The sequence below is a fragment of the Loxodonta africana genome, chromosome 2 (assembly GCF_030014295.1).
Source record: "Loxodonta africana isolate mLoxAfr1 chromosome 2, mLoxAfr1.hap2, whole genome shotgun sequence".
In the NCBI taxonomy this organism is placed as follows: Eukaryota; Metazoa; Chordata; class Mammalia; order Proboscidea; family Elephantidae; genus Loxodonta; species Loxodonta africana.
In genome coordinates this window covers 154390283-154417949 of record NC_087343.1, presented here as the reverse complement: position 1 = coordinate 154417949, position 27667 = coordinate 154390283, and the positions used below count along the sequence as shown (strand labels likewise).

Here is a 27667-nt window from a genome sequence, read left to right as displayed (position 1 = left end):
GTCTCTCTGACTGCTCTCTCTCTGGGCGGCGGAAATACATCATATACTGCTCACGGCACTGAGCTGTTGCCACTCTTCCCTGAGCCTGAGGGGCCATGAGCCTTCTGCAAGTGAAGGGATTTTCAGGGCTGCCAGGTCTGACAAGAATCAGAGCACTCTGTTGAGAACAAAAGGCAAAGGCTGCTTACTCTAGCACCTCTTACTTCCAAGACCTTTTCTTTGGCAGTTTCTGTCATGCTCCCATAGACCAGGATCTTGAGCCCAAAAGAAGCAGCCTACATTTCTTTCTTTTCTGTACTTTTCTGGGAAGCAAGTACCTGCCCTTATTGCAGCCACAGACTTTGTTCTAGTAGTGCTGCTAATGCTCACACCAAGTATCCTTCACCTTCCCCCATACCCCAGGCCTCCAGGGTTTGTCCCCAGGTACTGCCTAGGATGCCATGGGGAAAGGTGAAATCCAGCCGACATGTGGGATGAGGGCTGCACCCAGTCAACAGGGGGCGTACTGGACCTAGCCCTGTCCCCAGTCCCCAGGGCAAGCAAATGAGGTTGGAATGTAGGTCAGGTGCACTGGTGATGTTCAGCCAGCAGGTGGCGCCGGGAGCAGGGAGCCCCCGCCTTAAAGCTGGCAGCCAACCGGCACCTAGGGATTTCAGTTTTAGATTTCGCCATCCAGAGCTGTTGCCATGGAAACTGGGCCAGGCTGGAGCAAGGATTCTACATTAACTCTTTGTATTCCCGCCAGGATGCTCCTCTTCATGTAGAGCTGACTTCAGAAAGATGTAGCTACTGGAGGTAGCACTTAAGTGAAAACGCACTCATTATCAGTGGTCTCTCATCTTTCCTCAGCCCTGCTCTGAAACCTGAACAAGGCCCTCCATGAGAGGTTTATGTAAATTGGAGTGAAATGCTTTAGGATGAAGAGGGAGCGATAGTGCCTTATTAGTTTCATAACCCCACTCTCTTTACTTATCCTGGTCTTGGTGTTGGGTAATTCTGCAGTTCAGTGTGCTAGTCCTAACTGGGGTGGAAATAAGGGGCTACTGCACCCTGCAGGAAAATATTTCAAGGTTTGCAGTGATAGTAGGCTATGAAATCCATTGTTTCAATCATTTCTAAACAGACTCGAGGTTGAGCCCACTTTGTCTGGTCTTAGCTGCCAGTCACTGCGGGTGAGGGGAAACAAGCAATAGCCGTGCATTCTTTGGGGAGCTTGATACTTACTGGGCTGCTCAGGCTGAAGAGTTTACTTTTCCATCTTTGTTCATGACAGAGGGTGATGAGACAGGTGTGATGGACAGCCTCCTAGAAGCCCTGCAGTCAGGCGCAGCATTCCGTCGAAAGAGAGGACCCCGTCAGGGTAAGTAATCACCTGGAGCCCAGGTCGGTGCTAAAGGGGTGAGGCTCCTCTGCTCCTGGTCCTCCTAGTCTTGGGCTAAAGAGCAGGTAATGACACCCTAAGGGTTTAGAAACTTCTACCACAATAGTGTTCTGCATAAGGAGTGGATTGTCTAGTCCTCTCTCTCCCATGTTAGAAAGTATCTACCAACTAGAAGAACTAGGGCTTGAGGGACTTACAATAAATCGGTTACATTTGATTATTCTTGCATTTCTCCCTGTTCTTAAAGCAGAAACCTGGAACAAGGGGCCATGCTGCAGGACACAAGGTGTGGGTGTTTGTTGATGAACAAAAATAAACCTCAGTATAAAACTGTACCCTAGATGTAGGAAGTGCAAAGAAAATATGAGTCCTTACTCTCAAGTTCACAAGCAAGAAAGACATAGAGAACTAATAGTAAGAAGTATAAAATCCTATAGAGAAGGCTAGGCACCATTATCCCCAGATGTCAGAACATGGAGGAGCATCTCAGTTGGAGGATTGTGCTATCTGAAAACCACCTTTTCTCAGGAGCTGTTAGCCTCCACTGTCTTTGCCTTCCCCCACTGCCTCCCCTGCAACCTCTTTTCCTGATCTTCAGAGATTTAAATGGATTACATTGAGCCAGAGCTTGTAAGAATTATGGGGACAAGAGGGCAAATGATCCAGGCATTAGTATAGGACAGGATCAATGGATAAATTTCCTTTAAGGAAAACGTACAGTGACTAAGAGACTGGTCCAAAAGAAAGCATAGCCAAGGCTACTCTCAGATGGGGTTCACCTGCACCATTGTGTCTGGTGAAGACGCTTTGGGGCTAGTAATGATGGATTCTTCCCTAGGTTGAAGTGTGGGAGTTACAGAAAAGGTATCATTAAGCCCTGGGGTTTCTTGCTTTACTTAAAGTTATGTTCCCCATAGGCCTGTTTGATAGGAGCTTTACCTGGAGGTTATTGTAAAGAGTTATGTAGCTTGCTTTGACACAATGGTAGGACCAATATAGTACCTGTTACAGCCTGGAAAGGGGGCTTTAGGATCAAGCTAGTCCACAGAAACTCAGGATCCTGGCCCACAAGTTACAGATCACAGAGCTTCATCTGTAATGAATCTGTATTCATGCTCTGCACACCCAGAGGGAAATTCCCTTCTCAGGGCCCTTCTGTATGACTTTAGAACCTTCCCTAAACAAAGGCTCCCTAGTCACAAGTCTTGTCCATTTTCTGGCACTCTGTCAATACAGCCTCTCTAGAAGGGAGATGAGATAAATATAATGGGCTGAGAACTTTCTGGGATAAAGAGTTTGATCTTACAGATAGGTGTTTGGGTAGAAAGTATAACTAGTAGTATTTCTTTTGTGTTTAATCTTCAGAGGTTCTTGAGACATTGTTTCCTACCCACCCTATAAGGCAATGTGGCCTTCAATTAAGCATTTCTAGCCAAACGAAAGTATGTTGGATCTTACAGTTTTTCGCAACCCACTCAGCTCATTGTCAACCAGCATCAGACTTTTTGATGGGGAATTCCCTTTTAAGCCTCTTCCTGTGGAACTATACTAGAATCCCAGATGCTTCCTATACACAGGCAGCCAGACATCAAGGGCTTCCCCCTACTGGGGAAGCCCCATTCTCCACTTCTTCCAGGACTTGCAGGCAGAGGAAACGGATTTTGTTGGAACTTAACCTTTCAGCAGAGAACCAAAATAAGTCAAACTGCTGTTCCCCAGTGCAAGAGGGAATAGGAGTAGACTTATACTAGAAGATAGTGAAGTGAAAAGAAGGTGAAAATGAGAACTGTGTATTTTTTTTAATTGGCTCCAGCCTGCAACTTTATCTTCCTGGACTCTGGATTCAGTAAACACACTGGGATTATATCTGGAGACTGTCTTAGGGGTGACATTTCTAGTTAAGTCAGGTAAGCTCTTTAGACCTTGGTGCATTCACATCATGTAAAGTAATGTGGCTTTACATTAAACATTAAGCAGAAAATAGGCATCAAAGTGAAGTTCAGTGAGCATAGGATTAGGCAGGGATCAAAAGACCCAAATTTGAGTCTAGCTCTGATGCTGTCTGTTACCTTAGGCAAGTCAGTGTTCCTGGGACTCGATTTTCCCATGTATAAAATGAGTTGTTCGAGAATGGTCTCTAGGGTCCATTTCAGCTCCAACAGGTTTTTTTTTGTTGTTGTTTTTGGTATGGTGATAATAAGATTAACAGGTAAAGAGAACAAAGTAGCTGAACCCAGAAAGCCCCGTTCTCAAAATACAAAGTTTCACGTGGCTGTGGGTTTCCCTTTGTGGCTACTGGACTTAGCTGTTGCACCCCTTGCCTGGCTGGCTGTCTCTGACTGGACCTCCTGGCTGATTCCTTTGAGTACTCCCAGCATATCTGCCTCATAGACCTCCTCATTCCCAAAGAGGCAGCTGCCCCTATTCAAAGACACCAGCCTTTTCCCTAGAATTTAATGGAATGTTTAAAAAAAAAAATCCTCTGAACTCTGGAGATTTGAGGGAGTGACCAGTATACAAAGATCCATTGAGAGTTGGAAGAAGAGGGTTTCTATCAGGGCTGGTTCATTAAAAGCAACATGTAAACTGCTATGATCTCTGCAGGGTGTGGGAGAATAATGGTTTGAATGTCAAGGGGAAGAATCCATGTGATTGTATTATAGCTACTATTTCAGGCTGATGATTGAGTCAGCTTGTGGTTTTAATGACTCAACTTTATCTCCATGACTGAATTCTGGCCTCTTGTATACAGGCTATCTGCTCACTGGCAAAAAGTTAAGGGAAGAAAGAAATTTGTCATCCCTCTCTGCCATTCCTTCTCTCTACCACTTCACAGCTTACCTAAACTCCACCAACCCTAATACGACTTAGATTTGGGAAAGACTTTAAAGACTTCTAGTGATTAACGTTAGTCTCCTCATCCTGTTGCCATCAAGTTGATTCTGACTCATAGCAACCCTATAGGACAAAGTAAAGCTGCCCCATAGGGTTTCCAAGGCTATAGTTTTTACAGAAACAGACTGCCACATCTTTCTTCTGCTGTGAGCAGCCAGTGAGTTGGAATCACCAACCTTTTGATTTACCAGCCAAGTGTTTAACCACTGCACCACCAGGACTCCTAGTCTCTTCAAAAATAAACCCAAACCCATTGCTGTCGAGTTGATTCCAATTCATAACGACCTTATAGGACAGAGTAGAACTGCCCCATAGAGTTTCCAAGGAGTAGCTGGTGGATTTGAACTGCTGACCTTTCGGTTAGCAGCTGAACTCTTTAACCACTGTGCCACCAGGGCTTCAAAGGTAAAAGGAATTAAGACCCAGGTAGGATAATTGACTTGTCTAGATCTACATAGTTGATTACCAATAAAACCAAAACTGTAGCCCACTTTTGTAAATCCAAGTCCAGGGCATTTTTGCTGAAGTTATAGGATTGGACAGGAGATGACAGTGAGTCTTCTGTATGACCTAGATATTTTTTCATACCTTCAGGCAAAGAGAGTCCTAGACTGATACAGTTGCCTCAGGGAGGCTTTCTGATGACAGGCTTGTCTAGAGAAGGTTGATAACAGTGTTTCCTGTACCATCACTTGTCCTCCCCCCACCTTTTTTGGTAAAAAATAGGACAGGAATTCTAATTAGGAGAGTCTGAGCCAATAAAGAGTTTTTAGGATGGTAATGAGCACCCCATCTGTCCTAGTTTCCTCTTCCCTAAGGAAGCTTATTAACAAGAGCACTTCCTCTTTAGTAGTAGTTCCTACCCTGTGTTTTATAACAGTCCTTTTCCAAATCATAAACCTTTTTTTCATTCAGCTGTATACTGGTAGTGTATGGTTGATTTTGCTGGTGTTTTTATCCTTGTCCACCCTAACTTCTAAGAGTCTGTCCTCAGAGGGCTTTGACCAATGTCTCAAGATTGTTTCCTTTTCCCCACAGTTTTATAAGTTAATAATCTTCCATGATCCCATATAGTCAAAATATTTCTCTGGTTCTGTGGCTCCTTCTCAACAGGCTTAACAAGTACCCAAGTTAGGGAAAGGAGGGGAGAGGTCATTTGTTGATTATTCAAGCTTCTGAGCATAATTTTAGCAGTGGAGGCAGAGCAGTAGCCAGGATTCTTAGATTCTGTTGATTGTGTTGCCAGTTTCAACAAGAACTTTCTTATCTCCTGCCTTAGGCCATCTCATGTCCATCCCTAGTGTATCTACTCTATGGGCTTAAAAGGGAAGTTCTGGTCTTCTCCCAAACTGTCATCCACTCCTAGTTTTTAGAAAATCTGTAATGCATCAGAAGCTTCTTGAGTCTAGAAAATCTAGGAGCACTGCTTGATTTGGTACACGGGTATCTTAGAGAACTTCTTTACAAAAAAACAGGTTAAGACAGGCCACACTTGAACTCTGACATGTCCTGTGTTGCCTAGCACAAGTGTTCCCAGGGTCTGGAACCAGTAGTTATTTCACACACATATGCACCCCCAGAGTTATATACACCCCCCCCCCCCCAAGTAGTTGCAGTATTTTCTCAACTGCTGGAGACTGAATTCAAAGGAACAGTAAGGTGATATCAAGCCACTGCCGCTCTGGACATGAGAAGCAGGGTCCTAGAGAAGAAGGGAAACTAAGTGGGTCTGAGGAGGATTTAGCAGGTGAGGAGAGACTAGGAAAAACATATACACATAGATGTCAACCCAAGTGGGCTCCTTTTCTTCACCTCTCAGTCACTGAGACAATACAGTAAAACCTGCAAAACCCGACACATATGTAAGGCAGAAACCTGTCAGAAGGAAAATGCAAATATTTTTCACTAAAACGAGTGATAGAAAAGTTGTAAGACTTCACCCTGTCAAAGGCAGAAAACTTGCGAGACCCAAAAAAATAAAGCAGTTCCAGCTCACGTGGGTTTCATAATCCCAGGAGTAGTTTCTGTGAAATTCCCAGAGTCTAGATCACATACCTTAAATTTATAACCACATAAGTCCTTGTGGCTATCAGCCAGGGTCTTCACTATTCCTTCTCCTCTGGTTAGATAATCCCTTGTGCCCCTGGGAGGAGGAGGAGGAGGAAGATAACCAGATATTGGTAACCTGTGGGCATGCTGTGTGCTCCTTGCCTGACCTGTGTGTAGCCTCTGCTTGTGTGAAAGCACAGTGGCTCTGGATCACGATTCTGCAGGAAGACTGGCCGACAGCACCTGAAGACTTGAGCTTTCTGATATCATTTGGCTCTGCTTTATGCAAAGCTTTTGGCTGGTCCAGAGAGGGCAAAGGAGCTCTGGGCCCTTCGTTCGCTGGCTCCTCTGGACTTCTTCCTTCTTGCTTATGTCCCACAGCTACCCCAGTCCTGCTATCCTCCTTTAGGAGTGCTAGGCTTCTTTGGGAGCCCTGGTGGCACAGTGGTTAAGAGCTGGGCTGCTAATCAAAAGGTTGGCAGTTCAAATCCACCAGCCGCTCCTTAGCAACCCTATAGGGCAGTTCTACTCTGTTCTACAAGGTTGCTATGAGTCAGAATCGACTCCACGGCAGTGGGTTTAGTTTTTTTTTTTTTTCTTTCGTAGGCTTCTTTGAGGGTGACTTGGGTGGTGCAAATGGCCTATCAATGTGCTTCCAAAAGGTCTAAAACTAACTCGAACTTGTTGCCATCGTGTCAATTCCGACTCATAGTGGCCCTATAAGACAGTAGAACTGCCCCATAGAGTTTCCAAGGAGCACCTGGTGGATTCAAACTGCCGACCTTTTGGTTAGCAGCCATAGCTCTTAACCACTACACCACCAGCATTTCCTATAGGGTCGCTGTGAGTTGGAATTGACGACAGTGGGAGGTTTTTTTTTTTTTTTTGGTCTGAAAGATCACAGCCTTGAAAACCCTATGGAGCAGTTCTACTCTGCACACATGGGGTCACCATGAATTGGCAACTAACAACAGGCTTCTTTGCTCTGTTCCTTCTTCTTTAAGGCATTGCTTTCCCTACTCCTGCTTTCATGTCCCCAGGCAGCTCTTTTTTTTTTTTAGTTGAGATATAATTCACATACCTAAAATTCACCCTTTTAAAATATACAAGTTTTTTTTTAGTATATTCACAGAGTTGTAAAACCATCTTCACTATCTAATCCCAAAACATTTTTATCACCTCAAAAAGAAACCCCATACCTATTAGCAGTCACTCAGCCATCCTCCCCTTCCTCCAGCAGCCACTAATCTACTTTCTGGTATCTATGGATTTGCCTGTTATGGACGTTTCATACAAATGAAATCATTACCATATGTGGTCTTTTGTTCTGACTTCTTTCACCCCAGGCAGTTCTTTGTGTACATGTGGTCTCTGCTGCTTCTAGGCCACGGAAAGAGGCAGACAACATGAGATGGGCATAGTCTCAAGGAGCCATCTTCCTATCGAGGATACCAGGGCCATAAGTCTGGATTCCATAAATGAATATGAGAGTCTTAAGGATGGATCCCTGCAGTTAGAGCAGTAACTCATGGATGGATTGGTTCTTCTATTTGTGTTGAAAACTGGAGCTTCACAATCCCTTAGACAATGGGGTTGAGATTCCTTTGTAGAGGTCTCCCGGCCATCCTTGATTCCAGCTCTGCCTTCCCTAACATACTTTCATTACCCAACTTCTACCACATTTGTATCACAGTTGCTACCCTTGAAGAGATGGGAAAGAGCTAGGCATGTGGGCAACTGGGGGTGCGGGTAGATGGAGCACATGGAGTGTGACATGCATGCAGTGTCAGAGCTTGGCTGCTCCTCTTTGCAGGAGTCCCCCCCAGCAGGCTGCTGAAGGCCCTCCTCTGCGAGGGACAGCCCTCCTTGGGACTGACTAAAGGTGTTTGGCTTAGGAGCTTCCTGGTAGCTACCAAGAAAGCAGACATAATATTGGGTACTAAGCTTTAGCCTATTTAATTCAACAACCCTATGAAGAGAAAACAGAGGCTTTGAGTACTTCATCTCCAAGTCACATAGCTAACACTTGAACCCAGCTCTGTCCGTCTAGCTATATTCAAATCTTCATATTATTTTCACACAGGGAAAAAGGGCAAGACTTATTCTCTTGCTCCACAACACTCTTATGTTCTTTGCCACCCAAGGGCATATTCCACATGTTCTTGGATCTCCTTCAAAGTAAAGGCCTCTGAACTGGATGGGACAGGCATGTTTGCATGGCTTCTGGCTACATGTCTACTGTAGAGTTTGAAAGGGATTAGAAACGAGGCCTTCTGTGGATGAAATCTCTTAAGTCTTCTCTTGCAGCCAACAGGAAGGCTGGGTGTGCAGTCACATCTCTGCTAGCCTCGGAGCTGACCAAGGATGATGCCATGACTTCTGTTCCTGCCAAGGTGCCCAGGAAGAGTGAGGGAGTCTCCACAATCCTGGAGGAAACCAAGGAGTTGGTTGGCCGTGCAAGCTAAGCTGGGTCCTGTGGCCGCAGCAGCTCCTCAGCAGAAGCCCAGACTGTCTTGCCCTGCAGCATGTGCCTAAAGGGTCAAGGGGACCTTGCTCTGGGGTGGCTACTCTCACCACTCTGACCCTGTCTTTATTTCTGGCCTGCTGCTCTCTGTACATCATATACAGCTTCAGCTGCCCAGAGGCCAGGAGAAAAGGGCAGTGTAGGGGAGGTTTGAGTCCAACCCAGCCAGCCCTGGCTGTCATATTACCAAAGCAGGGTCCATGTTTGCTGCCTTAACCCTAACTTTCTCTGTTACTCTGCGGCCTTACCTCAGACAAGGCCCAGCCTGCTTCCTCAGCCCCTGACTTCCCAGTGGGCTTTCCCTAGGTCAATCTTGCTGGATTTTTGCTTTTCTTTTGCGGTTTCTCTGACCCTAAGAACAGCATGGGGCTTGTGAACCTTTGGGCTATGTCCCTATTTTCATTGCTGTCACCTCTGCTCTTTCTCTTCCCTTTCCTGGCTATTGTTATTTATTACTAGTAGTGTGACATTGGGAGGTGCTTTTAAGGAAGGGAGAGCAAATCCCACTCTTACGCCACCTTCCTGGGAAAGGCCTCCCAAAACAAAAAGGATCTGGACCACTTTTCCTGTTTAGTTGGAGCCCAGGCCAGAGCCTGTACGCAGGCAGGCAGGGCCCAGAGACAGTGTGGGACCTGCCCCCAGCCTGCGACCTTGCTTTTGCTTTATGCCCTGCCTCTCTGGACCCTCTGCACCAGCCCCCTGGCTACTGAGCCAAGACCCTTCCTCACCCTTTCCCCAACACTTTGGTGTGTTTCATCTGGAGTATGGGCTGTATTGTGACTGTCCCAACACCTCACCCTCTGTGTCTCCAAGGAAATGGGAGGTGGAGCCTCCTGGCTGAGAAATTGTTTTGCAAATGGATCTATTTTTATATGAGATTTTTTTTTTTTTTTTTAAAGAAAAATATCTCTTCCTTTCTCCCCTCCATATAATGTAAGAGGCTTGGATGGCAGGTTCCAGAGAGTTCCTGAGGTTTCTCCCCACAGGTCTCAATCCTGAACAAGGCCCTGGACCTCCACCTCAGCCCTCAAGCCTTTTGAACCCTTAAGGCCAAGGTAGATTCTCTCTCCCAGCATCATTTCTGGGGTAGGAAGACCTGGTTGACTAGGCCAGGCCTAGGAGTAGCATGAGCTCTAAGACCACAGAGCTTGTATAAATTTAATATGCTTATCAAGCCAAATGTGCAAATGCTAACTGGACACTCTGGGGAAGTGGGCACAGGGAGTGCCTCCACACATTGTACTCCCACTCCCTCTGAACAGTGGCCAGGCCGAACTATTCGGTGCCCCCAGCCACAGGAAGCTGAGCTTTTCTGGCTCAGGGTGATACTTTTGCTCTCCTTGTGCCCCTTTCAGCTTCCCACCCCCAGATAGGTGAGAGAGAATGGCAGTGTTAGGGCTTGGCCCAGAACTGTAATTGTTAGAGCAAAGGGAAGCCCAGGAGCCTTACGGGTGACTACAGGGAGGCCTTGGGGGCCAGGAAAAAGGGTTCTGGTTGCTAGGCCAATCCAGCATGCTTGAGTCTGTGTATGAATGGGCTACAGCAGCTCCTTGGAGCTATTCCCGGGAAGACTGTGGTACAGGGGGCCTGTTGGTCCCCTCCTTCTCCCTTCTCGCTGACATCTGGGGCTTTGACCCTTTCTTTTTTAATCTACTTTTGCTAAGATTCATTGATTAAAAATAAAAAATAAATTTTTTAAAAAGGACAAAATGCACACCTATTTCCTGTGCCTCTTGGGCTTCTGGGATGTCATCACCTCCAGTTTGTTGGGTTTGTTTCCAACTGTTAATAAAGCATTGAAACAGTACAGCCTTACAGCCTTCTTTGTCAATTTCTGAACTAGTTTCAGTCTAGCCCATGTTCCTTTACTCTTTCCCACACTCTTGGTTGACCTGACAAATCATTGTCAAAAAACTTAAGGTGCCCGTAATGTGCCAGACACTTTGCTTGGGCACAGGGCTACAGAGATGATTAATACATGGTGGCTTCTGTCCCATCAGAGCTCACCTTAGGGCATTTGACCTCCATAAAAGAGTCAAAGCCCAGGTCAGTTCCCTTGCGCATCCACATTGCTCTCTCTTGGTTTGGAGCCCTTTTCTTGAACTCACCTCCCCATTCCCCAGATGTCACAGTTTGCTGGCAGTATTGGTTCCTCTTTGGCAGAGGGAAGCATCTGGCTCCCATTCTGCCATCCTCACCACTCATTTAGTGGCCACACACCACATTCCTGACTAGAGGGGCTTACACTGGGGCAGAAACCTGAGCCTGCCCAGCAGAGGTCAGTAGACTGAGGTCATGCTCCAGATGACTTCTGCTGCTCAGGCATACTTGTCTGAGCACGTTGTGACCTGCACAAAGAAACCTTAAAAGCAATGAGCAGGCCCAAGATAGACATGGAGGGGCCTGGAGAAGACCACAAACCCATTTGGGCAGGCACTGGAGCTAGAAATAAAAGCCTTTTAAATAGCCCTGCCTGGAGCCTGGGCAGCTGCCTCCCCAGTATGGCCGGTGTGGGAGTGGGCTGCCTGCCTACCCCGCCCCCGCTCCAAGGCCACGCGTTTCCGGCTCAGAGCTTTATGGGCACACATACCAATTAGGGGACCAACAGCAGCTGTTTATGCGCTCTGCCAGTCTACTGCCTTGCCAGGAATAGAACCCAGGCACCCTGGCACTCCGCCCCTCCACAGCCCGACACAGAAACAAACCCCAGCTTAGATCTCGGCAACCATGCGCACACCCTCCCACGCAAGAAACTCGCCCCCTAGATGTATAGTTGGAAGGCTTGGTTTCCATGGCAACAGACTTTGGGAGCAGGGAGGACTGGTGACCGATTTGAGACTCCACCGCAGAGGAAGCCCAGAGACAGCCACATCTCGCCCAGCGATTGGGTATCGTAGACTCCCTGGTGACCCACGTATTTCTTCCCTTTCCACTCCCATCTTCCTTCCCCCTCAGTGTTATCCGCAGCTTTTCCTGGGCTGCTGTAACGTCGGAATTCCACTGTGCCTCCCCCAGGCAGGTGGAGGGGGCGGGGAGATGGAAGTGCCCAAGGGTGAAAGGAAAAGCACCAAAGAGAGGGAGCGGAGAGGGTGCTGGGTGGGCAATCTGATTTCCTGCACGCCCGTTCAGTCTCCTTTACCTCTGCAAGAAAGGGATGGACCTCCAACTCCCTTGGCTTTGCTGCAGTGCAGTGAGTGAGAAGGCGAATTTCAGGTGGGGAAACAGGCCAAGGTACCGGAGGAACCCGTGGTATTCCCAAAACTCCTGGGCAGCGGGGGTGAGAGCGGGACGGGCAAAGGACAGAGTTCACCCTCCTCCCACGAAGCCCTCAAGGACGCTTCAGGCAGATAATTTTAGCAGGGAAGCGGCGGGAACTAGGGAAACCCTCCGCACCAGTGTTGTTTCTCCGCGCCAGCCCGCTCCCGCCCGCGCCAGGATCGCCTCTTCTGCCTGGAGACTGGCCGCTTAGAACCAAAACCACAGAGATAGCCGTAAGCGTGCAACTGTACGCACACTCAATTACACAGTGACACACCTTACTCAAAAATCCCCACCCCCACAAAGAACTCGCAAGCCGATTCCACACAATCGTATACAGATTCAACTGCACACTTACATATGCACAACGATATTGCAAGCTTACACAGCCACATCTGACAGTCATACAGACAACTCACAGGCACATACAGCAACACACCTACAACTCAGAAACATAGATCTAGACACGTAGTGACACAAAACCAAGTCGCAAACACGATCATCACCTCGGTCCCCGGCCTTCCATCACACACCTTCCAGCTCATCATTTCATCCGTATATGCCAGGAACCTCCATATTTACACAGAAACGGTCAACCTTTCAGAAGAAACCATTTTATTTATTTTTTTTAAAGGAAAAAAAGCCATATAAATATTAGAGTATAAAACTTGCGCGAGACAGGAAGGAGGTGGGGTGGGGAGCTACGTGACTATGCGAAAAGAAGCGCTTATAGAAGGAGTCAGTACAGGGGAGGGGGTCGCCGCAGCGCGTGGACACAGCACAAAACACAGCACAGGCTGCTGCAGGCAGGTTCAAGGACAGACGGCTGCTCAGAGCCCGCCGCCCGAGGCCCACTCGCCATCACGTAAGAAGCACACGGCACTACACTACTGGCTATTCTACACCAGCCTGAAGAGGAAGGGGGCTCTACACTACTGTAAGGGCTGGGGTGGGGTTCTCTAGCAGCCCCGCTGGATGAACGGGACCCACAAGGCAGTGGGCAGAGGAAGGTCTATACACAAGGAGGCACTGGGGGACTTTAACCAGGCTCTCACCACTTGGGGGTGGACTGGGGGCCTGGACAGTGGCCTTCACAGAGAAGAAATGGCACCTGGCAAGGTGAAGGACCTTGAGGGGTGCAGGGGCACTGTAGAGAAGTCCCGATTGTGGGCTGAGACTTTCTGTCCACTTGCTCCTTTTCTCCCCAACCCAGGGACCAAGCATGGTCTAACTGGCCCTCCTCCCTGCTGGGCACCACTGTACCCTTCCACGAAGGGCATCTCTGGAGTACCCAGCACCTACAGAGGCCCCTATGACCTCTCCAGGAGACCTGGTCCCGCACTCACTCAGAGCTTCCTTGGACTGTAATGCCAGTTTAAATCTTTTGGTCCCGGTAGCTCAACCCAAAGTTTGCTGCCTGGGATGAGCCCTATTTGTGGGAGTGGGGTTCCAGCTCAGTGCTTGTTTCTGGTGGAATTTGGGGACCTGGTCAGTGCCCTAGGGATATATAGTATCCTGTAGGACCCTGTTAACTGATGAGTCCAGGCTCTGTCCATTCCTCCCCCTCTCCCCCTTCCACACACACACTTTTTCCTTCTTCATCTTACCACCCCATACTGTCTTGGAACATGCAATGGAGTCTCTTGTTTGGGGAGGGGGTGGGGAAGTCACAGCATGCAGTGGGAACACCAAACAATGAAAAACAAAAGACTGGTCCCCAGGGTGTTGGGAAGAGGCTTGTTAGCAAAATGCCCTCCTTAAATCCAGCACGCATCAGTACCATGGGGATGGTGACCATGTCCCCCAAAACTTGAGCTTGGTCTCAGGCTCTAGAAGGAGGTGAAGGGACTGGCACCAAACCATGTTTTGGGGGAAGTCTGAGAGTTGAAGGTGAGGCCAAGAGGTCAAGATGCCCTTCCAACTCTTCAGAACTACGAGCCTTTTTAGGTTACCTGGTACCTCAATACCCTAACCATCTTACTCAAGAGGAGCTGTTGCAGAAGTGGGGTGGAGTTGGGTAGGGAGGAAGGAAGCAGGGGATGGATGGCCTGATTGAATTTGGAAGATGGAGGACTTCAGCTGTAACTAAAGGGGGTGTGATAAATGGTTCTAGGTTTCTACACTAACCCCACCACCCCCATGGGCACAGCGACTGATTGGATGGGGGTTCTCTGTAGAACTCCCTTTGCATATTCAACCTTCTGGGGGCAGAGAGGGGGCTGTTGACTGGGCACTTATTTTTGTTTCCCAAGGGGAGCATGACCTTGGCCCCTACCAGCATTGTGGGGGTAGCCCTGAAATTCTGAGGCCTGGGTACAGGTAGGGAGAGGCTGGACTGGTTGGGGAGGGAGGCTGTCCCGTGGCTCCAGGCCTGGCCTCCACATTACTTCTTCTCCTTTTTGCCTGACTTCTTCTTGTTGCCGTTGCCACCTGCTGGGGCCTTGCCATCCCGCTTGCCAGCTGCGTTGGTCAGTGTGGCATTGCTGCCAGGGATGTAGACATTCTGGCGGTAGTCAGGCACATGCTGCAGAGTGAACTGGGGCCCATATCGGGCACTCAAGCCCATGGTGCCGGCGCCCCCTCCCAGGGTGGAGCTCCCATCAGCAGCTTCTGCAGAGACAAAGGAAGATCAGGGCTAAACTTAGGGGTCCTCAACAGTTGGAAATGCAGTTAATGAATACCTACAAAGTATTCTGGGCTCTGTCCATACTGAGCACTGAGAATATGGTGGTCACCAAAGCAGTCTCTATCCACAAAGTGATAAGGGTAGAAGTTAAGAATCTCTCCTAGGTTTGGTTCCTAATCTCTTTTACTTATTAACTACTTGATCCTGGGCAAGTCTACCTAACCCTTCTATGCACCCTCAGTTTTCTGATTTGTAAAATGGAGATAATAGTATCTACTTCTGGTTTTGGTGAGGGTTAAATAATATGTGTAAAACACCTAGAATAGTGCCTAGTTCATGATAAGTGCTCAAAGCATGCTAGCTACTATTTTTCTAAGGGCCGAGACCAAAACAAACAAACGAACAAATCCAGTGCGTCGAGTCGATTCTGACTCATAGTGACCAAAACCAAAACCAAACCCAGTGCCATGAAGTCGATTTTGACTCATAGTGACCCTATAGGACAGAGCAGAACTGCCCCATAGAGTTTCCAAGGAGCACAGGGCAGATTCGAACTGCCGACCCTTTGGTTAGCAGCCGTAGCACTTAACCACTGCACCACCAGGGTTTCCCTCATAGTGACACTGCCTCTCAAATCCTTGCCCTAGCCCTTCTCAAGGGACTTCTCTAGGGAGCCTCTCTGGCTTTCACACTTGACCATGGACTCCTGGAGAGCAGAGACCATGTCTTACATATCCTCCCATCATTCTCCAACCAGTGGCTAGCACAGAGTAGTTATGCAGTAGTTCTTTATGAATTAAGAGAGGGTGCTCTTTCAGGTATTCATTTTATAACAGCAAGTGACTGCCTATTCTGTGCCCAAGCCCTGAGGTAGATTTTTTACATGTGTGATCACCTTTAACTTCTTATCTCTTCTTTACAGATGAGGGAACCAAGGCTCAGAGAAGGCGAAAGACTTGCCCCAGGCCATCCAGCCAGTATGTGTTAGAGTGGGATTCAGGGCTAAGTGTACCTAAGTGTATGCGGTACCACCACCACCACCAGCTTGGAGGACCTTATCATGACTCTGAGGGTAAAGAAGGTGGAGAGAAGATACAACTGAGCCATGTTCTATGAGGCTGAGAGGATGATGATCCCGGGAATCAGACATCTTAGGTGCAAGGTAGACATAAGCTCAGAGTGTTACAGCTAGGTGACATCACAGACAGCCTCCAGCCCAACTTCCCATGGACACTAGGGTCCAGAGAGACAAATAGACAAATTCCAGCCCTAGCTCAGGACCACCTGGGAGCTAGTTAGAAACGCACTCTCAGAATATGCATTTCAACAAGATCCTCAGGTGAGTTGAACGTTGAGAAGGTTGAGAGGCACTTAAGTACCTACCTCCTAAAGTTTTTGTGAGCATTGAGTTGGACAGTACTTCTGCCAGTGCCCAGGCACTTGGTAAGCGCTCAATAAATATTAGCTGTTGCTATTATTATTATTATTATTATTATTACTATACAACACGTCACTACCTCTACCCTACACTCTCCTTGACTGAGTCAAAAACAACCAACCAACCAACCAAAAAGTCTGTTGCCATCCAGTTGATTCCGACTCTGAGCGACCCTATAGGCCAGAGTAGAACTGCCCCATAGGGTTTCCAAGGAGCCCCAGGTAGACTCGAACTGGCGACGTTTTGGTTAGCAGCCATAGCTGAATCAACGGGAAGAAAAACAGAAGCTCTGACTCCTGGCGTAGTTCACCCGGGCTCACCGCGGGAGGCCCTGAAATCCTCTGGCGGTGAGAGGGTTAAAGCCCCGGGCAAGCCCAGCCCAGCCCCAGCCCAGCTGACAGAAGAGCTCCCCTCCCCCAACTTCCTCTACCCCCTATTCCCCCCTCCCCCACCCTGGGAGCTGGCAGACTGGGTGACTAAAGCCGGAGAGACTGAGTAATCCTGGGACACCAACCAGGGATTGGGAAACAGAGACAGGAAATATCTTCAAAGAACGGCATGAAAGGGCGACTGGTATAAGGGAAGGGAAAGGAGAGATGAGCCTCGGTCCTCCGCCTCCACACTCCGGCCCTTCAGGTTTCTACAGCCTAGGTTTCAAGCCCCAAATTCTTAGATCTGAGGGCCTTCGGGGGTGCAGGAGAAGGGTTAGGTGGGAAGGAGTAGCTGCCCCTTTCCTTCTCCCCTTCCCAGACTGGTCTTCTCCCCCAGCCCTTCCATTCCGCTGAGATTTCTCCATTTTCCCTAATTAACTCCAGGACGGAGCCGGTCCTGGCTGCCCCGCCCCCTCCCCTCCTTTCTTGTCGGCCTCTTCCAGCCTGGGAATGGAGTGGGGAGAGGGGCCCAGATCCTCCTTCAAAGAGCTAGGATGCCGGAGTGATTTAGGGGCTAGGGGGGAGACCTCAGAGGCGCCTGAGAGTGAGAGAGAGATGCGCGCGCACACACAGAAGAGCGTGAGGAGGAAATGTGGAGAAACAGAAGGGAGGCAGAAAAAGAAAGGGAAGGGCTTGACTGGTTAACAAGCCTGGCCCACGCCCATCTACATCCTACATAACCCAGGGTCTTTGAGAAGTGCCCCCAAGTGGGTGAAAATGACAGTCAGCCGCTGCCCACCTCCACCCCAGCAGCAGGGCTTAGGTGGAGCCGGTGAGGGTGGGTTGAACCAGGATGGGAAGAAGATGTGGACATCAGAGTTAACAGAAAGAATTCTGTCGGTCAGCTCTGCCACTGATGAACTAAAGCCCTGCATCACTCAGGCCTCAGTCCGAGGGGTGGGGTGGAGGGAAGTTGGGTAGTTGGATTGCCAGCTTTGACCTTCTATAGAATCACCTCTGTATGGTCTCTCTCTACACCTACAAGACCCACATTGGGCAGAGACCAGGATCTCCCCTTAGTCCAAGGAGAAACAGAAGGGCAGCAACCTTCTTTCCCTTCTTGCTCATCGTCTGTCCTTTTGCCAGCCTCTCTTAGGAAATCTCAGCTTCCAGCTCTTTAACCTCTCCTACAACTCCACCCACTCTACTTTTTCCACCCCAGGCCTGGCCCTGAGGCAGCAACTCCAAAGCAGCCCAGTGAGACCAAGTCAAGCTAGACTACAGCCTGTTGAGCTACAAACCTTAGCCTCCTCCAGTGCACACCTCCCCAGTATGTTTATTTAAAAAGCCTTCTGAGTGTCCAAGGCTCTTACTTACTCTCCCTCTTACTCCCCCCTCAGCAGCCCCACAGGCCTGGCTGGGCTGGAGTCCAGGAACCTCAGTGGTTTCAGGGCCAGGAAGTGGGTGTGAAAGTGAGAGTAGGAGCTTGACCCTGACACCTCCATCCCCAGGGTCCATTCCCCAGGGCCCAGGCTTAGCCCCAGGTCAAGGCCTGTATGGGCCAGAGGGGTGGGGCCCTGACAGGGGAGTGAGCCTGCACTGACTCCTGGCTCCCATGGGGACCTTCTGGGATGGTTTTGGGCCATTAAACACTGATTCCATTTCTGTTTTTAAAATCTAGATTTAGGCTAAAAAGTCTGCTTCCTGTCCTTAGAGCTGAAGGCCACAACAGTTAAATATACCTGACTGTTTACTTTCCTTGAGATCCTGACTTGGCATTTCCTTAGACCCAGCCACCTCTCCCATACTTAGTTTTGGCCTCTTTGAAATTATAGCCTGCCAGACTGGCCACCCCTGCACCTCTTCCTTCCTCTGCCCCTTCACCAACCACAGGCCTGGCCCCACTCAACCTCACAGAGATTAGGGGTAGGGTTGCCAGATTAACAAATAAAAATATAGGGCACCCAGTGAAAATTGAATTTCAGGTAAACAATGAATACTTTTTCGTATAGTATGTCCTGTGCAATATTTGGGACCTACTTATACTGCTATAGGGTTGTGATGAGTCAGCATTGACTTGATAGCAACAGGCTTATACTAAAATTTTATTTGTTGTTTACCTGAAATTCAAATTTAACTGGACACCCTGTATTTTATCTGGCAATCCTAATCTGGCAGACTAGTCCAGGGCATTAGGAGGAGTTTAGCCTCTAGATCTCTTTAGCTAAAAGGGAAACTGAGGCTGGATCTAAAACTAGACATGGTGACCTTAGTAGAAAGGGCCTGAGCTTAGGAGTCAGACTGGGGTCAGGCTACAGTTAGAACACTGGAGGCCCTGGGCAAATGAATTCTCCAGTCTCTCATCTGTCAAATGTAAATAATCACACCTGCTTTGTAGAGCTGTCAAGATTAATTGACATGAGGCTTATAAAGTTTGTCTAGCCTGCGCCCAGGACAACACACAGTAGTGATGATGATGATGATGATTACTAAGATTTGCCTGGTTCTCTACCCATCAGCCCTCCAGATGTACTGGAGGCTCTCAGTTCACTATATACAGCCAATGCCAGCTTCTACAATAAGCCTCATATAATCCTCAACCAGCCTGCATATAAGCCCTGCATTTGCTGCTTCAGATGCTAGTCCTTATTAATAAACATTATTCTAATTTTGCCTCCCACCCCTATAAGTCAATAAAAATAATAATCAATTATAGCCATCATGTATTGTGCCCTTATTCTCTGCCAATCCTGAGCCTATACCTTACATTTGACCCTCACAACAATACAATGAGGTCTGTTGTTATTGTGCCCATTTCACAGTAGGTGAAACTGAGACTCAGAGCAGCTTAGTGACTTGCCTACAGATTCACAGCTAAGTGGTAGCATGCCTCCAAAACCTGTGCTCTAAATTATTAGTGATATTCTGCTTCCCTGTTTAGGACCCTAGTGACTCCTCAGGGAAAACCACCATTTGCTGAATCTCTATTGCATGTGAGATTCTTTGTTAGACTAGTGGGAAAACCAAAGTCCTACTCTGAGCAGCAAAAAAGAGAAGAGGGAGAGGTCTCAAATACAGTGTTCTTTGTGCTGGGAACATCCACAGCCACTTCCACTGATTGAGGGCTTATATGCACCAGGCGTTACACTAAGTGCTTTATGATATCATCTCATTTAATCCTCACAACAACCTTTTGAGATCACCAAGCTCATTTCTTGCCTGAGGAAACTGAGATTTAGAGAGATAAAGTAAATTGATCAATGTCACAAGGATAGTAAGTGGCAGAGCTAGGACACAATCTATACTGTCCCCTCCAGAGCTAGGCTCTTAACCACTACTCCCCACCTCTCCTTGATGGATCTCTGCTTGTTCACTACCCTCTGCCCATTCTAGGGTCCCCAGTGCCTCTGCTGTTCCTTCACCTGGCTTTATGCCCTGGAGTCATGGGCCTCTGGGCCATGCAAAAGATCCAAAACTCAACAGAGGCTGATGTCTAGTCTCAGGGCGTGGTGGCTGTGGGATGCATCCCATAGCCCCAGATCTCCTGGTCTCCTACATCACGTATTGGCACAACTCACCACTGGCAGAGGCCAAGATCATGGCTTGAAGCATTTCTGTGTCAAACTGGTTGTTGGGCCAGGTGCCGGTTTCATCGCCATTTTGGGAGCTGGGGAGAGAGAAGATGGTGAGCACAGTCCCGCAGGCTAGCCCAGCTCATGCCCCTCCTGTCCCCTCCCAGGGCTCCCAAATCTAGTACCCCAACCCCACTCAACTGCCAAGACCTGCTTCCTTTCAGCAAGGTAGGAGGTGGCTTATACAATCACTCAGAAGCCAGATCCCCAGAAGACAGTCCCCAAGACCAGTTCTTGACTGGTTAGGTTGCATTTACCATGGTCTTTTGCAGGTACAGAGTAGGCATAAATGGCAGCCTGCCCTCCGTGAGAGCAGCCAGGGAGATCAGACCCTCTCTGAAGGACAGTGAGGGTAGGAAATAGTAGAGATTGTCCCAGAACTAGAGAAAGGCAAGGGAGGCCCCAAGGACCCTGGAGCAGTGAAAGAGAGAGATTTCTAAAACTCAAATGTGATCACTTCAATAACTTCCTAAGCCCTTAGGATAAAACCCATGGGTCTTAAAAACCTACCCATCCTATTTTACAGGAACACCCTGGCCCCACTCCCAAACAGTTTATGCTTAAACCTTCTTTTCTGACATACTTCCCTAACTCCACAAACTCTCTTTTGCTACAAATCCTGGGGAGATGCTGTTGCCTAGAATACCAGTCCCCCAGTCCCTGCCTTGGTAAAGTGAATGCAATCTATCAGAGGGGGTCCCTAGACCCATCCGGGCTGGGTTGGGTGCCTCCGAATGCTCCCACCCGCCGTGGTGGCACTGACCACAGCGTCATTGCTATTGTCCCTGTCTGCTCCTCCACCGGATGGGGCTCTGTGAAGCAGGGATTGTGTCTGCCTGGTTCCGGCTGAAGCACCTAGCACAGAGCCTGGCACCTGGATGAATCAAGACTTTTCTTTAGCTCTAAGCACTGAAAAAATGTGAAGTGATTCAAAATTTTTTAAAAAGGAAATTGTAAAATAACAGTAAGGAATTCCAATCCAATTTGGATTTTTCCCATAGTGACTATTTTAATGCCTTTTTAGAGTCTAAAGGATCAAATTGCTTTAGTTTTTTTGGAGGGGGGAAGCACCCCTGGCACACAGTCTGTTCAGTAATCCAGCACTGTCTGGCACACAGAAGTTTCCCAAAAAAATTTGTTTCCTGGATGAATGGAACTGGCAGTGGAGAGTTAGGTAAGGTCACTATGAGGTAAGGAGGATTTGGCACCAGGGGGAGGGCTGCAACAGGGCAGGAGGACTGGTCCCCTGCCTTGAAGGCATGAGACAGTATGTGAATGTGAGAGAAAAAGAGAGAGCGGGTATGTGTATGTGTATGTAAGAGAATATATTTTATCACGGCCAGTGAGCACAATGAAGACTTTCACAATTTTCCAAGATCTGTCCCTGCTTATGCCTCCCCATCTGCAGGTAGACGGAGTCAGTCTAAGACTCTGAACAGAGCCCACAGCTGCCATGTGCCCCCTCTACACAGCCACAGCGAAAATCGTTAGGGTTGGAGAAAAAGGCCAGAATCTTATCTCTCCTTCTCAAAAGTGGAAAGAGTTGGAATTCCGTGTCCATTTATTCAATAAATATTTATTGAGCATTTACTGTGTACTGGACCGTGTGCTAGGCACGGGGGTTACAGCTGTGAACATGACAGAAATAGTCCATCTGCGTGGTATTCACAGTCTGCATTGAGAGGCTGATATTATTTAATTACAGTTGTGACAAGTGCCATGAAGGCAAAGAGCAGTGGCTACCCAGAGGATATAAGGGGAGTCCTGACCTAGTCAGGATTAGGGGGGCAGTCAGTCCAGGCTTCCCTTAGGAAAAGACAGCAAATTTACATCTGAAGAAATTATCCAGGTGATTTGCAGAAGAATGCCAGCTAAAAAAAGGTAGAAAGAGTGATAGAAAACCACCACTTTTTACGCACTCATGTAAAAACAATTTCAGGCAAGGATCATCGGTGAATACTAAAATACTAAAATCAGGTGCAAGGTTACTGCACAGTCTCCAAGTATCCCCCACAGATTACTCATTAACCAGATATATTTAAGAAATATCTTTATAATTTAGAGACACCACTTTAACCAAGTGAACAAACTTAGCATCACTGATTGCAGGACAACCTGACTTTAAGTGACTCCTGAAGGGAGCAGTGAGCGGTACATGATATCACTCACGTAGGATTCTTACCAAGACTGTGTAACTTGAATCTAACCAAAAGGAAATACCCAGCAAGTACAGATTGTGGGACATTTTAAAAGACAACTGGCCTGGACTCTAAAAATGTCTGTCGGGAAAAACAAAAAAAAGGAAGGGAGGGTGATCTAGATTAAAGGAGACAAAAGAGACAGGACAACCAAATGCAATGCTTGCTCCTTTGACTGGATCTTGGATTTAAACGAACAGGTGAAATGGACATGCGGAGAACATTTGTGAAAATCTGCATATGGACTATATATTATTGACATCAATGTTAAATTCCTCAAATGTGATCATTCTTTTGTGGTCATGTAGGAGAATATTATTGTTCTTAGGAAATAAATACTGCAATATTTCCAATGTTATGATGTCTGCAACTTTCAAATGGTTCAGAAAAAAATGTGTGTGGCGAGGGTGGGCGTAGGTAGAAAAAGATAAAACAAATGTGCAAAATGTTAACAATTGGTGAATATAATCTAAGTAAATAGGGTATTTGGGTATTCATCATACTATTCTTTCAACTCTTTGATAGATTGGGAACGTCTCAAAATAAAAAGTTGAGGTAAAATTAAGTTACCCAGGAGCAGGTGTTAGTGTTGTGAGAGAGATTTCCAGGCAGAGGGAATAACATGCCTCAAACCTCTGAGGCTGCAGGAAGATTGGCAAATTCAAAGGATAAGACAAAGTCAGTGTGGCTAGAACAGAGGAGATGGTGTCAGGGGCTGGGGCTGCAGAATGGATACTAAAGATTTTGGTCTTATCCTAAGAGCTCTGGGAAGCCACTGAGGTATATAAAAAGGGGATTGTCTCACCGGATTATACATGTAGAAATTGTTGGATTGGTGTATGTTCTGCTGTATATATTCTCAACAATAACAACAAATAAAATAAATTACTTTAAAAAGGAAGTTATGATTAGATTTAAATATTTAAACATACTCTTGCTCCTGGGTGAAGAAAGGACAGAGGGTTGGGGTACCTCTGGGAGGACAGGAGCCCAGTGATGGACCTCAGCCACCTCTATCTCCCTGAAAATCTGGGGTCCTTACTTGCAGCCTACCTGAGCTTTCTCTGAGCCCACCTAAGGGTGCAGGACCCAGGTAGGTGCACTTAAGCCTAGATGAAGGGGCCTTGAGGATGAAATGGGGAGAGCAGGTGAGAAGGAGGGGCAGCAAGCAGGAAGGAGAGCTTTGGGGCTGTGCGGTAGACAACAGGGGTCAGACACCACAGGTTAGGGAGCGGGGTGGGTAGTGGTATTGATGGAATAAAGATGAATGGAAGGGTGGGCTTGGAATGACAATAGGCTGGACTGTGAGGAGGGTTCTTGGGAAATGGTAAAAGGCTAGAGGCCAAGCAGCTGGGCAAGAGATGACTGGAAGGGAAGAGACTTCTTTTTTAACAATTTACTGAGAGCTTTTCATTCTCAGGGTTCTGGGCTGGCTGGATTATACAAGTCATCTATTATTTCAGCCTCACAACAACCTTGCAGATAAATTCTATGACTATCCCTTTTCTCCAGCAGGGGCTCAGAGAGACTCAGAGATTTTCCCAAAGTCACATAGCTGGTAACTGGCAGAGCTGCAGCATGAAAGTAGGCCTAATTTGATTCCAAAGTGCATGCTATTATTCATGGCACCACACTGGGCTTCAGCCATGAGGTCCTAGAACCTCAGCAGCAGGTATAGAGACTCCCAGGATTTGGGAAAGAGCAAAAAGTAAAAGTAAAGGAGATGGACTACATTTAATTGACCATTTTCCAAGCACTCACTATGTGTTAGTCCCTGTGAGAGGCCCAGGGATTTAAGAGATGGTAGACATAGTTCTTGCCCTAAGAAGCTCAAATTCTGGTTGACCGCGTGTGTGTGTGTGCATGTGAGGGAACATCCCGGAAGCTGGGCTATGATAAAAGTCTCAAAAAAGTGAACAATTTGGGAAAGTCATCGCCTACCAGTGCCTGGATATAGTTGTGTTAATATGTAAATACATGTGTATTTGTTTTTAACGTAGTTAAAGTCTATCGGCATTTAAACATACACACACGTGTCCATATGAGGGCTATTATGCAACAATTAAATGATTTTTGAAAAATTTTTACTGACATAGGGAAATTCTCATGATGTATTGCCAAGAGAAAAAAATCAGGCTACAATATTGGTATACAATATGACCTCAATTACTGTTTTAAAAAAAAAAACTGATAAGAAATACACCAGTTAACTAGGGGGAAAAGCTTTTGATAGTCTAAGGGTGAAAAACAAGTTTCTGAACAATTTATTTAGGTGAATCAGTTTTTTTTTTTTAAATAAAGAAGCTGTGCATGTTTTCTGACTGTACAAAGAAAACAGTTTAAAAGATACACATGAAAATACTAATGGTTCAATGAATACATTGCAAAGAAATGAAAGATGGAGGAAAACTTTTACATTAAAAGAGCTTAAGAGATGAGAGATATCAACCAAAAATACAAAATACGGACCGGAATTTGGATACACATGTAAACAAATTAACGTAAAAGTGTGTGTGTGTGTGCGCGCGCGTGAGAGAGAGAGAATGAATTGGGGAAATGAGAACACAGACTGGATATTTGATGATATTAGGGAATGACTATTAATATTATTTTTAGTGCTTATGTGTCTTAAAAAGCGAATTATCTTTTAAGGATAAAAATGAAGATCCAGATGAAATTACAGGATGTCTGGGACTTGCTTCAAAATAATTCAAGGAGGTATGAAGGTGGGAGTACAAGTGGAATTAGATAGGGCATTGGTTGAAGTTAGATAATGGGATCATACAGGCTCATCATATCATTTTCTCTATTTTTGTATATATTCGAAATTTTCCATCTCAAAAAAATGTTAGTGGTGGTTCTCTCTGGGTTGGAAATGATGAGTAATTTTTCTTCTAAAAATTTTCCTCTATTTCTCACATTTCTATAATTAGAATGTATTATTTTATAAGCAGAAAAAGATTAAGTTCCTATTTGTTCATTGAATGGCTCTGCCCAAACTGAGGGAGAGAAGAGATAGTGTCTCAGGGGAGGCGGAATGGAAGAAGACCCAGGGTTGGGGAAGGGTTGTGTGGAGCCATTAAAGGAGAACAAGGTGGAAGCTTGGGGAAGGCAAATGGAGGCTCACTTCTCTGTGCAGATGCCGAGAACAGCTGCAGGGCAAGGCCTGGGATACAGCCTGAGAAGGGAGAACTGGCTTGCTGGGCTCAGATCTTGGGACAACAGCTGTTGGGCAAAAGGACGACCTGAGGAGAAACGGTTGGAGGAGGCAGAACACCTGGCAGGCAGAAACTTTTTGATGCTTCAGAATTTGTCCCTCTTAACTAGACAGTGTGACCCAGTGCTGGCTTGAACTTGAACCGGGTTTACTGAAGAACTCTACACTAGCCCTGCTCTAAACCTGGGGTGCCCAACCACACTGGGCTGAACAGCACTGGGCAAGATGGTGAGGAGGGCTGGGGGCAGGGGTAAACTGAATAAGAGAACTCTCCTCTCTCTATCCTTTTACTCCAATTGACTCATTGGAATGGCAGCAAAGAAAGAACTTCCTGTCATTCTGGTGATCCCAAGAGGCCTCACCACAGTCTTTGCGTATGCTCTTCCTCCACCTGGGATGCTCTTCCCTCTTTTCTTCACCTTGTTAATTCCTATTAGTTCTTCATATCTCAGCACAATTTCATTTCCTCCTGGGCATCCTACCTGGTCCTTACTAGCTCAAATCCCTATTATATGCTTTCACCACTGAGTACTACTCTTCATAGCACTTATAACAGTGACAATCTTACTTTTATTTTTGTGATTACTTGGTTAGTATTTGTCTCCCTCAACACACTGTAAACTCCTTGAGGGCAGGGGCCATGTCTGTTATGTATTCTCTAAACCTAGTACACTGCCTGGCCTATAGTAGTGCTTAGTAACTATCTGTTGAATGGATGAGGGTGGGAGGTTGCTGGACTGGGCTCCTGATACTTATTTCATCTTGGGCACTTTTAAGCCACATCAAAAATGTCTGCCCCATCCCCCTCAAGTTAACTGAGGGGTATCTCCTGAGTCTTTATCTCCCCAAGAACTACCACTTGTATTCCAGGTCACCGAGACTTTCCTTTGATGAAAAGGTACTTGAGGCAAGGAAAAAGAGCTCAAGCCAGAGGGTACATCAGAGGCAATTGGTGGGCTCCCAGGTTTATCAGTGAATTCTGCTCCAGGGCCATTGTGTGGCCTGGGCTGGGGATGGGTAAAGTAGAGACAAACTGCCTAGTACTTCTTATTGTCTTTCAGGTCCCAGCTCAAATGTCACCTCCCCCTCTACTTTTGTGAATTAAACTCATATTACCCTCTTCTTTTCCCAGCACTTACTACGATTTATAACTGAAAAAAAAAAAAAAAAAAACCCAGTGCCGTCAAGTTGATTCCGACTCATAGCGACCCTACAGGACAGATTAGAACTGCCCTATTTTAAAAGTGAGACTAGTTGTTAACTGTCTGTCTCCTCTGCTGGTCTGGAAGCCCATGAGTTCAAGGTTAGCCTGCTTGTTCACTCTTATAGCCCATTGACTCTCACAGGGCCGGGCTCATAGTATATGCTCAGTAAAGATTTGTTGAATGAATGAATGAATGAGCCTGTGAATGACTTAATGGGTAACCTATGGAAGTCTGGCAAGGCAAGCAGGGGGAGAAGGGAAAGCTGCGGTTAAGGCGGGGCAAGGGCAGCCAAGTCTTCTTGTTTGTTGCCTTCTAAGGACTTTCTAGGAAGAGTTTTGAGATCCTGATACCAGTGACAGGACTGTGCATGCCCAGGAACTGGAGTCTCCACTGTGTAGCAAGGAATCCTGCATTCTTGAGGCATTGAGGGCTTGGTTGTGGGAGGGGATTGGGTACAGAAGCTCAGAAGCTCCATGTCTGCAGCATCTGAGGAAATGTGGGTAGCAAGCGCCCAGCCAGCCAGTGAGCAGGCAGGGGAAGGCAGCCCAAGCCCCTACCCTTCCTCTCTCTCCCTGGGCTCCTGGAACTCCTCCAGACTCCTGACTTCTAACTGTGAGGCCTGGCCCTGAGCCCATCCTACACCCCTCAAACCAACTGAAGGCCTTTCTGGCTGAAGTCTTCCTCCTCCCACCCACAGAGGGTTCCTGTCTCAGTAGGAATTCATACCGGATTGAACTGAGCAGCTGGAGCTAGATGGGAGGGTGTGTGTGCGGCAGCGGCAGCGATCAAAGACTTAGTGTGTAAGGGGCAGGGGGGAGGGAGAGAGCATGGGGGTGCATGTGTGTGCTAGATGGCCCACAAGTACAAAGAAAC

At 47.2% G+C, this 27667-nt stretch overlaps 2 protein-coding genes across 17 annotated transcripts in view; one reads left to right on the top strand and one right to left on the bottom strand.

The window, feature by feature from the left end:
* DIAPH1 (diaphanous related formin 1) overlaps positions 1-10656 on the top strand; it is a 111144-nt gene extending 100488 nt beyond the window's left edge. The window contains exons 26-27 of the mRNA XM_064277435.1: positions 1274-1360; positions 8633-10656. Coding sequence (XP_064133505.1) covers positions 1274-1360; positions 8633-8790 — 245 coding nt within the window. The 3' untranslated portion in view covers positions 8791-10656. The remainder of the gene's footprint in view (positions 1-1273; positions 1361-8632) is intronic.
* The window catches only part of LOC100656652 (protocadherin gamma-C5), a 165450-nt gene continuing 147497 nt past the window's right edge, over positions 9715-27667 (bottom strand). For all 16 annotated transcript variants that reach the window (XM_023549918.2, XM_023549945.2, XM_023549925.2 and 13 more), the window contains 2 exons: positions 20121-20209; positions 9715-14717 (listed from right to left, as the gene is read on the bottom strand). In XM_023549918.2, the coding sequence (XP_023405686.2) occupies positions 14491-14717; positions 20121-20209 (316 nt within the window). In that variant the 3' untranslated portion in view covers positions 9715-14490. The remainder of the gene's footprint in view (positions 14718-20120; positions 20210-27667) is intronic.